This window comes from Scardinius erythrophthalmus (assembly GCF_964197995.2).
Source record: "Scardinius erythrophthalmus genome assembly, chromosome: 22".
NCBI classification, from domain to species: Eukaryota; Metazoa; Chordata; class Actinopteri; order Cypriniformes; family Leuciscidae; genus Scardinius; species Scardinius erythrophthalmus.
In genome coordinates this window covers 12,644,504-12,657,203 of record NC_138242.1, presented here as the reverse complement: position 1 = coordinate 12,657,203, position 12,700 = coordinate 12,644,504, and the positions used below count along the sequence as shown (strand labels likewise).

Here is a 12,700-nt window from a genome sequence, read left to right as displayed (position 1 = left end):
ATAAATATTGGTGGAGGAATTGATGGAAATGCTTAGAAACTTACTTGACTCCTCTAACGGTGAGGATCCTTGCTGATGTCACATTAAATACTTGCTCAAACCGCTCCAACTTCTGCTTAGTCATTCTGCCAAAGTAAGAGAAAGACAATAATGGAACCACACCTTAGTCAAATCAGGCACCTGTACACACACCTTCTGAAAATGGCTTGAATATAAAATTACCTTCTACATCCTGTCAGTCTTTTTTTTTTTCAACACTGTCTTTTTTATTTTAGAAACATTAACAATAAAACAGGAAGAAATTAAACAGGAAAACAACAACAACAACAACAACAAAAAAACTACAACACAACAATTATACTATACATATGTCAAAACAATGGTACATTATCATGACGTGGTGCATGCTAAGCCATGTTACACAGAAAATAAACAATTTTGTTCAGCTTCTATCAAAAATCACATAAAGGGATTCCACAAGTTTTCCAAAGTTTAAGGTTTTCCCTTAACAATATATGAGATAAATGAGAGCTTTCTGAGTTTTTCCAAAGACATTTGACAATGAAGTTTTGCTTGTAATGAACAGAATATCAACATTTTCTTACCAGAGTAAGATTGGGAATGTTGAGATTAAATTTATGTAGTCATTCTGGAGTTATGTATACTCTCATAAACTTATACTGCAGAAGTTTAAACCAGGTATTAATTGTCTGGGTTTGTCCTTTAATTGTCCTTTAAGCAGATATTCTGCAATTCATCTTCTGTTAAATTCTCTGTATTTTCCCAGCAGTTATTGGAGATCAGTCTATAAAACAAGGACATTTTCCTACCACCATTAAACTGGTTTAAGGTATATTTTCTAAAGGGGACAGATCTGGTGAGAGAAGAGAATGATTCTGTGTTAGTGATAAAATTCCTAATTTTAAGATATTTTATAATAATAATAATAATAATAATAATAATTTAATAAAAAGGGTTTTAGGTAAATCAAACTTTTGTCTTAATTCCTGAAAACTGAGCATAGTTTCATTGCTAAATAAATCTGCCACCTTTAAACCTTTGGATGCCCAGATTTTAAAACCAGCATCATGTGTTCCTGGCGTAAAGATAATGCTTCCCCAAATAGGGGTAAATTGTAAAATCTGTCAAAGAGGTTTCAAAGCTTCATACCATACCACAATAGTATTTTTAACAAAGGGATTGGAAGTGGCTTTTTTCAAACAAAAATGTATTAACATTTCTCAAAACAGATAACATTCAAGTCAAGTTAACATCACTTCAAAGTAGGACTACGCAATTTGGTAATGTTTTTAAATATTTGTACATTTATTGCAATCCTTACTGAAATAATATACAGTGAAAACATCAGACTCAGAAGCTCTAATAGACAATATAGGTGAGTGAAAACCACACATGAACCAAACATTTGCTCTATAGGTCAATTGTAACTCTTAAACTCACTCATTATGGAAGCCGATGTCATGATTTCCTATGAGAACCACAAGCTTTGTGTCACTAGGATGACGGAAGATCCATTTAAAACGTCTGACATCATCATCCCAGTCCTGAGTGGAGAGCACAGCACAGTCATAATAGCTGATGGCAGTGGTCAATTTTAATTTGAAACTATTCTTATTTATGACCCTTCTGTTTAAAATATGAACCAACAAATTGGTAGCTGATACGCTTTTGACATGATTTTTTTAATGCTTTTTTCCTACATTTTTATGTATTTGACCTCTGAAATTAGGTCTCAGTCCTGAAAAGGGATCTGATAACTGCCATGCATTATTTAAAAACCATATAAAAAGTTATACATAAGAAGTTTACCTTTTGTGCTTGACTGTACAATTTCTAACTGACTTTAAAGTCCCCTGTGGTGAAAATCAAGCTTTTAATGTTCTTTATATGTCTATGTGGTGTTTTTAATATGTTTTAAGACAAACCATGTACAAATGCATAAGTCAACACCATTGCTAAGAATTTTCTCCTTAAGTATGTAAGTACTTACTTAAGGTAAATGTAAGTAAAGTAAATGTAACTAGTATTAAATGTAAGTTTGATATCGCTGGCGTTTCTGATGTCACAAACTACCTTATAACCAATCAAGTCAACGTGGGGGCAGAACACTCCCCGCCTGGTATTAAATAAAAACACTATGTCCCTTTACTGAGAAGCAGCACAACGTCTGAAACAGGTCTTGAACACACCTTGGGAGTACCCTGTTTCATGATCTTCACATTGACTTTCCGAATCCTGCCATCACGGCTGGGGATGGTTTCCACAATAACACCTGTGGGCCACTCATTCCTTTTAACTTGTACCACATCTCCAACTTGCAGGTTCGGTCTTTCTGATTTCCACTTCTTGCGGGGCTGGAGCGTCTCCAAGTACTCTTGCTTCCAGCATCTCCAGAAAGTTTCAGCGAGGCTTTGGACTTGCCTCCATTGCTTGCTATAGAGATCTTTGAGATCCATGTTCCCCAGAGGAGCAGATACTGGGTCAATCTTCTGAGTGAGCAGCATTGCTGGTGTGAGAACAGCTGGCATCCCTGGATCAGAGGACACTGGAACTAGAGGTCTTGCGTTCATGATTGCCATGACTTCAGCCATAAGAGTCACAAGTACTTCATGAGAGAGGCGACAGTTCTCCAACAACATGGCATCCAAATTGCAGCGTGCAACACCAATCATCCTCTCCCACACTCCACCCATGTGAGAGGAGTGTGGAGGATTGAATGTCCAGGTGCAACTTTTTTCTTGCAGGTGAGCTTTCAACTCTGGATCTTCTGAGTTTATTTGCAGTTCTTTGCAAGCTCCAACAAAGTTTGTGCCCCTATCGGAACGGAGCAGTCTCACAGGAGCTCTGATAGCGGTAAATCTCCTCAAAGCATTGATGAAGCTGGAGGTTGACATGGTCTCTATGACCTCAATATGCACCGCTCGTGTACTCAGACAGGTGAACATACTGTAACTGCCCAGCGTTTGTTTTCTACATGACCACCTCTGGTCCTGGGTGACGAGATGGTCCAAGGTCCGAAAACATCAAGTCCAACATTCGTGAACGGAGGAGCCATGGTGAGTCTGTCTAGAGGTAAGTCAGACATTTTTGTTCTTCCAACTTTCCTCTTAATCTTTTGCAGATCACACATTTGTGAATCACACTTGACACCAATCTCTTACTTCCTGTTATCCACAGTCCAGCTGTTCGAGCAACCTGTTCATGGTAATGTCTTACCAGCAGAGTAGAGACATGATGGTTTTTAGGAAGAAGTATTGGATGCTTTTCTTCCCAGGACATGTCTGCTGACGATAGTCGGCCTCCAACTCTCAGCAAACCATTGTCATCAATGATGGGATCCAAACTGCTGATTGAACTGTGTCTTGAGACTTCTTCACCCTTTGAGAGGTTTTTAATTACCTCTTTAAAGAAGTCCTGTTGTACGCTTCTCATAATTATGAGTTTTGCTTGAGGAAGCTCACCCATTCTCTGTTTATGGTCAGTATTTTTGGGGTAGGCTCTGGCCTTTTGGATGAGCCTGGCTGTTGCACGGGTAAGTGATTTCCAACTAGAGAATGTACTAAACCGATAAGAGCTCAACCAACTCAGGTTTTACGGCCAATCCGTACATTTTGTGAAACAATGATGTCATCACACCATGTGACACCGCTACGTCACACGTAACAGCAACAACAATGGCGGACTATATGCTTGTGTTCGTGCTGCTGAACCTACTGAGCCTATTAGCTTTACTAAAGCAAAATCTTCTGCTCTAATGCTACTATGGTGAGCAACAAGTGATTATGGACAACACCATACGCCACATGCTCTTAAGTCCACCGCGGAGGACAACCAGGAGAAAATTTTGGGTAAGACCTGGTAGAACCAGCAGTTGGTGGGACAGCTTTGTCAATGGCGTTGTTGTGGAAGACGAATGGAGGGAGAATTTTCGCATTTCCAAAGCATCTCTCATCACCCTGAGCGAAGAACTTAGTCCATATATTGAGGGGCAAACAACAAACATGAGGGCACCAATTGAGACGTTTAAAAAGGTCATGTTAACGCTGTATTACTTGAGCGATGAGGGACGGCTACGGAAGACTGCTAACGCCTTCGGAGTGTCGCGACAGGCTGTGTCTGTTGTTGTCAGGCAAACATGCAAAGCGATCGCTATCCACCTGGGTCCAAAATACATCAAGTTGCCTTTTACGTAGTCCGAGGCCGAGGATCTGGTTTTGGGTTTCCATCGTGCTCATGGCATGCCACAGTGTGGGAGCGGTTGACGGAACACACATCGAAATCAAGCAGCCATCTACCAACTCAATGGACTACATCAACAGGAAAGGCAAACATTCTCTTAATGTACAGGCGGTCTGTGATTATAAGTACAGATTTATTGATGTTGTGATAAGGTGGCCTGGGAGTGTACACGATGCACAGGTTTTTGCTAATTCAAAGCTCAATTTGTACTTTAAAGGGGTCATATAATGCCATTTTTGTACAAGCTAATATGATTCTTTAGGGTTTAAATTAAAAGTTTGTAATATACTTTAATTAAAAATTCTCATTAGTATTGTAAGAAAACACTAATTTTACCTGGTCAAAAACAGCTCTGTTTTCAGCACACCGTTTCAGTGCATGTGTCTTTAAATAATAATGAGCTTTGCTCACCCCGCCCCTCTGTTCTGTGGGTACACCGTTTGAAATAACACAATATCCATAACGCCTTGTTCATTATAAATGTGGGATTATGAATTATATTGAGAACGTCGTACATAGAAAACATGCTGTAATGTACCCTGAGTGTAAACCTTAGATGTATTCATCGTGAAGCGTGCAGCAAGGTTTGCAAATTTGCAAAGATTAATATTAGTGCTGGGCAACGATTACATTTTTTAATCGCGATTAATCGCATGATTTTCTTGCGATTAATCGCATTATTACGCGCAAAATTTAATAATGAATTCTAAAGTAGTGTATTGCACACTTTTGATCTAAATGTACTGCTATATAGCCTACACAAAAGTGCAATAACATGTGGTTTGCAAAAACTTTAAACAAATAGCCTAATGTGCTTTTTCCCTTTACACAGTAGCAGTAAAATATTTCTTGTAAATCTCAACTTAAACATTAATGTAATCAAATCAAATATTAAACCAAAGCTATTTGCCACTGCCAGGGCATTACCTTTTATCTAGCTTGTTAAACAAGTTAGCATCAGTCCTGTTTTCTTGGGGTTTTTTTTCTGAACAGGTATCAACAGGTATCTTTCATCAGGGAGCAGCAGAAACCCTCTGTGTTCAGTAGCAAGTTTCCCTGTTATTACTGTGCGTTCACAACAAACGCAAATAGCGTGTCAAATTTGCGTCTAGATGGACGCTTGAACATTTTGAATCCATTCGCGCGTTCAGAGCGAAAATTGACGCGCTTAAAAATCAAAAGTTTGAAGCGAACTGGACGCGCGAATGAGGCGAATTTGCATCCACCGCGCCGCGCTAAACACCTCATTCACGCCGCATGACCTCCAGACGCGCATAAACATGCCTTTGTATTGACTTAACATTGAAATCACTCGCGCCAGACGCTCTATTCGTGTTTGGTGTGAACGCACCATAGAGTGAGGTGAAGTGGAACTTTTTGTACACGACGCGCAACACGAATCATTGGAAGAGAGACTGATCCTCGCTGTTTTTGAGTTTCCAGAATCTAAATAGTTATCAGGACATCAACAGGAGGGAATTCACATGGCAGAGCATCCCCGGTAAACTTAACGCAGGCCTATGAGGTAAAGTTATGTATAATTTTAATTCAAGTTAAAAAGCCTGCAGCTGCGCAATGAAGCCGTTGCCATGCGGTTAGGCTACTATCCATAGAGCGCTTGCCGTTCACTCGTGGAGCACTGTCTCCCTTTCTGTTCACCTGAGAGAACCTGCCGAAGCCTCCCTCCACTGCTGGTTTGGGAGGGTTATTTGCTGGCTGACCAACATCCCACCCCTCCTGTGACCCATGGTTTGACTGTAGGCCTATGTGTATTCAGAGCCGGTGAGCAACGGACTTTCAAAATAATAATAAAAAAAAAAACTGCGTTAACGTGCGATAAAACAATTGTTGGCGTTAATTAATAAATGTGTTAACGCGATAACGCGTTAACTTGCCCAGCCCTAATTAATATAAATATTAATATAAAGGTTAATAAAACATTACACTCACTTCTGGAGGTTCAGCAGGAACACGTTGGTACCGATCCATTTTTTCTCGTTTGTAAAGCTGTCTGGTGTGAAATGATTCGCGCAAACATGAAAGCATGGACGATCGTGGGGAACCCCCGTGAGGGAATCCTTGCGTCAATCCTTTGGGCATATCCCTTCAAAAACAAAACTCGGCCACTGCATCTTCAACGGTTCGGATTTAGGAACATCAAAATGACTGCTGTGTTCCTTATTACACCGAAGAACAATCGCAGACACCATTCTGCTCATAGACAGCGCTCCAGTGAGGGTATCAACAATGACGCGCGGACTATGATGACAGACAGCTCGCTCATGAGCGAGGGCGGGTCTGTGTTGAAACGCTGCTGTCACTCACCAATCGTGGGAGGGGCGTCGATTTTGTGACATCACAAAATCGAACGGCTTGATTTCAGAGAGGGTCAAACATATAAGGAGATAAAAAAAAAAAAACACTGGATGGATTTTTATCATTTTATGATGGTTGTGTACAGGCACTGCCAACACACATTTCAGTACAATCAACTTGTAAAAGTGCATGTACCATTATATGACCCCTTTAAGACTGGCAAGATCCCTGCTCTGAAAAAACAGATTGTGGACAACGAGGAGGCCATACCAATTTTTCTTCTTGGTGACCCAGCCTACCCTCTGCTGCCTTACTTAATGAAGGAATGTGCAAACGGTGGCTCCACACCTCAAGAACAGTACTTTGGGCTATGTTTGTGTAGGGCACAGATGGTCATTGAGTGTGCTTTTGGTCGCCTCAAAGCCAGATTTGCTGCACTGAAAAGGCCTATGGACATCAACTTGCAGGACCTACCCCATGTCATTTACGCCTGCTTTGTTTTCCACAATTTTTGTGAGGGCAGTAGGGAGACTGTGGCTGAACACTCTGTAATGAGAACGATGCAATGTGATAAAGACTTACAGCCCCCTACACAATGCAACAACTACCTTACAGACTGTATTTAGGGAGAGGGAAAGATAGTGAGGAGAGTACTCGCAAAGTACCTTGACCCTTAACAAGCTGGCCAAAGTACCTTGACCCTTAACATGCTGGCCAACAATTTTTTTCTGCTTTGTTCAGTTTTTTTTTTTTTTTTTTAAGTATTTAGTAAAATCTGCAAAGGTAAATTGTATAATGCTTTTTTTTTAAATGTGTTGTGTGGAATGTGTGTCCAGTGAAAATAAACAAATGACTATGTTTAACACTATAAAATCTGGTGAAATACAATACTCTTTTTTACAATTATCTTATATAGCCTAGCCATTTTTAATAGGATGACAGTTGAAGGAACCCAACCTCGTTATACTTAATAAATATATTTGTTTTTCAACGGGAGTATTCTCTGGCTAGAGTGCAGAACTGCGGAGTTTGTATGGACAGAAGTGCATGCCTGAGCTTGTATTTTGGGTTAAGCTGCGTTGCTTTGATATTGTGGAAAATAGAATAATAGAAACAAAATGTATTAGCCTTTTTACCCATTATTATCAATCTAAATTAATCTCGTTTTTTAATTTAACTTAATTTTGTTTTTCTTTATTTAAATTTCGTTTTTCTTTATTTAAATTTTGTTTTTTCTTTATTTAAATTTCGTTTTTTCTTTATTTAAATTTAGCTTTTCTTTTATTAAATTTCGTTTTTTCTTTATTTAAATTTCGTTTTTCTTTATTTAAATTTTGTTTTTCTTTATTTAAATCTACCCTTTACTGTGTCAGTAATTTGTTAGTCAGAAAAATATTAGACTACCTTAAAAGTATTGCTTAAGTTAACAGACCTGTGTGTGTGTATGTTTTATATCACTAGTGCAGTGTCCGTTCTCGGAGCATATAAGCCCTGTCCGCGTGAAGCGCGCCGCTTCCCGCTCACACTGTTCTGTAGTTTACTAAAAGTTTATTAATTCTGAATGTGTCGCGTCTCGCGTGTCCATCTGTATTGCACCAAATGCGACACTGCACTCCCTTGTGAAGTCGACTGGATGAACGGTTCTCGAAATAATCAAAATGCAAACAGACAGACAGACACATAGAGATTCCTGCCTTTATTAGAGAGAAGAATATGTTCAGCACCCTCTCTCCGAAGCTTCGAATATTCGATGTTCATTACTACAGTACCGAAGCTTCGATGCTCAAAAAAATGGTATTCGGACCAGCCCTAGTAGTCACTTGGACTATTTTAAACATTGTCTTTACTAACTTTCTGGGCCGGCAAGTTTCAATAACATAGAAGCCTATGGAGGAGTGAGACAGCTCTCAGATTTAATCAAAAATATCTTAATTTGTGTTCCGGAGATGAACGAAAGTCTTACGGGGTTGGAACAACATGAGGGTGAGTAATTACTGACAGAATTTTCATTTTTGGGTGAACTAACCCTTTAAAGGCTACGTTCACACTGTGAGCCTTAGTGCTCAATTCCGATTTATTGCTCAGATTATTGTATAGCTATTAGGCCTGTCACGATTATGAAATTTGGCTGACGATTAATTGTCTAAAAAATAATGGCGATTATGACGATTAATTGTCAGTTTTAAGGCTTTGATGATTAAATGTCTGTTTTAGGGCTTTGACGATTATGCCGATTAATTGTCCGTTTTAATCCGTTGTAAGTTATCATTAAATTAGTAAAGTAAATCCAGAGTTGAAATTTGATAAGCAGATTAATGCCGTGGTTAAGAGTTGCTTTTTCCAGATTAGGACTATTGCACGTTTAAAGCCTATTCTGTTGAGAAAAGATTTAGAAAAGGTTATTAATGCCTTTGTTCTGTCCTGCCTTGACTATTGCAATGTTTTGTATGTGGGGTCCTGTCAGACCACTATATTACGCTTGCAATTAGTTCAGAATGCAGCGACACAGCTGCTGGTGGGTGCTAAGAAAAGTCATCACATTTCTCCTATTTTAGCTTCTCTCAGGTGGATTTCAGGATAAAATATAAAACTCTGCTGTATGTTCTTAAAGCAGTGCATGGGATAGCTCCTGCTTTTGTATCTTAGCTTATTGCTCTTCATCAAGCACCTAGGTCTTTAAGATCAAATAAGAAGTCATTGCTTTCTGTCCCTCGATCTCATTTAAAGTTAAAAGGTGATCAGGCCAGGCCTTTGCTGTTGCGGGTCCGAGGCTTTGGAATAGTCTGCCTCTTGAACTAAGAGAGATCACTTCTGGATGACTTGACTTCTTTAAATGTATTTAAAGCTTGTGTTACAAATTATTTCGAGGCCTGTCTGCCTCGCTCCTGCTGCAGCTGTTGCATTGGTGTGCGTCTGAAAGCTTCGTGTATCTTTCTGTTTTGAATCATTATTTACTATCATTCCTTGTTGTTTTATACTGCTAAATATAACTTACTCAACATCATACATTAACCCTCTGGAGTCTGAGCGGTTTTCTGGGCCCTTGAGATGTTCTGACATGCCCTGACATTTGTGCTTTTTTCAGTTGCTTATAAACATATTAATGGCAAAGGTGTAAATTCACTCTATAAAGCACAAACAGGGCTACCATAATATGTGAGCCACGTGTATGTACATGTTTTAATTTTTGAGAGAATAATGTTTATGCGTGGATATTGAAAAAACTAAAAACTAAAATTTCTGAAATAAGGCCACAAAACACATAGTAAATATGTGTCAATAAGACTTTTGACCAATGGATGTCGTCGCCTATAGTTTTTTCTTCAAAATTATGTGAAAATAGTCTTGCTTTATCGTTCAAATAAAACCATACATTGATTTAAATTGATGTAAAACAGGTTTTGCTTGGAAAGCCAATATGCGAGGAGGCGTGAACGAGGAGTGGTTTTCACCTGAATTACCACCCACTCTGCATAATGACTCTGTATAATGATGAGCCATTCACACAGGTGTGAAACTGGCTGAGCCACAATGCTTGGACAAAAGATATTTAGAAGAAGACTTATATTGACCATTTAAGATTTTGCTTACATCTATCTTGTACATATGTTGTGCTATTTTATTAAAAAGGTAATAAAAAACAATAATTACAATTTCAACAATATTTCAAGTGTACTCTTTCTTTGTAAAAAAAGAGAAAGATTATAGGCCTACATTTTATCTATGTATTCATTACTTTGAATATAGCCAACATTGGAACAGCTAACATCTTAGTTGATGACTTTATTTTTGACAAAAATATTAGGCTATTTTATATATAGAAATTGCTAAACAAAAGCTTATTTGACGAGGCAGTATATTCTACAGTAAAAACTGTACCCAAATCTACTAAACAAAATGTTGTCTTTCATATTTCGCCTGACTGTAAAGTTGTTTTCATGAAATATTAGGGCATATAAATGTTAATTTGCAGTTTACGTTGCTTATACAAATAGCCAACATTTTATTTCAACATATTTCAGTCGATTTTTACTCATCTCAGTATAGCAATACAGTTTGCTAAAACATCATTATTCGTTGACGATAGGCTTATTTACTTTAAATCCAGGAAAGTTGTTAATGAAAAAATTATTAAAATTAAGATACAATTGATACAAAACGAAATTCGTTTTAAAGAAAGGATTTGTACTTTTTGTTTTGAGGTCTCTGTGAAAGTTTGAAAGTCTTTTAGTGTTTTTTTTTTTTTAGAGCTCGCGTCCATAATGGAGAAAAAACAGAGCGCATGCCGTTCATTCGTCAATAAACAGAAACCCGAGAAGGAAAAACTTACTAGTATTCCTCAGCTCGTATTCCTCGTATTCCTCATTATTCCTCACAGCGCTGCAAGACGGTGTAAGCAAGTAATGTTCTGAATAAACTTGTGTTTTGGTTGTCTCGAGCTGATACAGGGGGCGTTCACAGGATTGCGCGGATTACCTCAGCCATTTGCGTTTGAATAGCGTGCCCTCTCCGTGGGCGGAGTCACATTACTTTTGAATTAGCTCTAATTAGGTCGACTGGAATCGCTCTCTTTTAATACAGATTTCACAAGATGAGAATATTTGTTTTTTATATAAATTACTTCATTTAAAAGAAGAGATTTCAAGCTGCATAAAGACATATATCACGTGTATGTGTGAGAAGTATTCACTGAGTTATGGTTCATTTTCGGACGCGTTTCAGAATGGACTACACGGACAGAGAGAAGGCAGAACTCGCTTCGTGTTTATTTTTCTTTATTTGTCGAAAAGCACAACACTATGTTTTTATTGTGAGTATACACAAAAATAATACACATTTAACAGAATCGATTGATGTATAGAACTCCTATGGAAAATCAAAGTCAACAGAGTATTCATGAGTTTCTTTTACACTGATAAAAAAAAGCGAGCTGGTATCGCCGGCGATACCGTCGACCTCAGGGGGTTAACCTGACATCGCTAGCTTCAATCTAAATCGTTATTGCTAGCACAACACGCTAGTAATTCGCTAGCCTGTTAGCGTGCCATCTGTGCGCTCTTTATTTATTTATTTATTTATTTTTCTCACGCACGCTCGTGCCTTTTACGAGTCCATCAAACAACTTAGGTGAGTAGGATCAGTCAACAAACACGGTAAGTCATGTCATATTCTCCTCTTATTGTTACTTGCACCTCATGCAACAAGTTTAGCATATCCTTCTCTGTCAGCATAGGATTTACATGTGATAAATGCAGGAAAATAGTAAAGAAAGATTTCAGAACAAGAGGCACGCATCCAAGCTTTAATCGAGGTTAATTGTAAGTGTGCAAGGGCTTTGGATACTGCTTTGGATGCGACTAGCTTAGTGTACTCTTTAAATTGTTCGGTTCCAGCTGAAGTAGAGCCCGTGCAGCAGGGCAACTGGGTGACGGTGAGACGCTGTAGTCGCGGGACAAAACACAGCTCTTCCGTGAAACACCCACTGAGAATCCTGTTGAATGTGCCCTAGTTATTGGCGATTCTATTACACGGAATGTGAAAATAGAGACACCAGCCACCATAGTCACATGTTTGCCGGGAGCCAGAGCGCCTGACATCAAAGCAAATTTAAAAGTGCTGGCTAATGCTAATCGTAAATTCTCTAAGATTATTATTCACGTCGGCACAAATGATGTTCGACTCCGCCAGTCGGAGATCACTAAAATTAATGTTAAAGAGGTGCGTGAACTCGCAAGTACGATGTCAGGCACTGTAATTTGCTCTGGCCCCCTTCCTGTTCGCCTGTTCGTGATGAGATACTTAGTTGACTGTCCTCACTCAATGGCTGGTTGTCTAAGTTTTGTCCGCAAAATAATATAGAATTCATAGACAATTGGAAAAGTTTTTGGGACAGACCTGACCTGTTGAAAAGAGATGGTATGCATCCCTCCTGGGATGGTGCTGCTCTTCTCTCTAGTAATATGGCACATAGTCTTAGAGCTCAAACATGACAATCTGGGGCTCAGGTCAGGAAGCAGACAGACTGGCTAAACCGACCATCTGCTAGCTGTCTCACATCACCAAGGTCAGATAAATCCCATCACATAGAGCCTCTTTCACCTAGATATCATCATATAGAGACTGT

General features: G+C 38.9%; 1 protein-coding gene across 8 annotated transcripts in view; it reads right to left on the bottom strand.

Moving 5' to 3' along the window:
• Positions 1-12,700, bottom strand: part of mppe1 (metallophosphoesterase 1) — a 134,498-nt gene that overhangs the window by 105,348 nt on the left and 16,450 nt on the right. For 4 of the 8 annotated variants that reach the window (XR_014029194.1, XM_081352688.1, XM_081352686.1 and 1 more), the window contains exons 1-3: positions 2,211-3,838; positions 1,462-1,565; positions 45-125 (exon numbers count right to left, since the gene is read on the bottom strand). Coding sequence is in view for 7 of the 8 variants with exons in the window: in XM_081352688.1 (XP_081208814.1) it covers positions 45-125; positions 1,462-1,565; positions 2,211-2,966 (941 nt within the window). In the remaining variant the exon portion in view is untranslated. Of the gene's footprint in view, positions 1-44; positions 126-1,461; positions 1,566-2,210; positions 3,839-12,700 lie in introns of those variants that run through there. The other 4 variants (XM_081352692.1, XM_081352690.1, XM_081352691.1 and 1 more) reach the window with 1 other exon arrangement.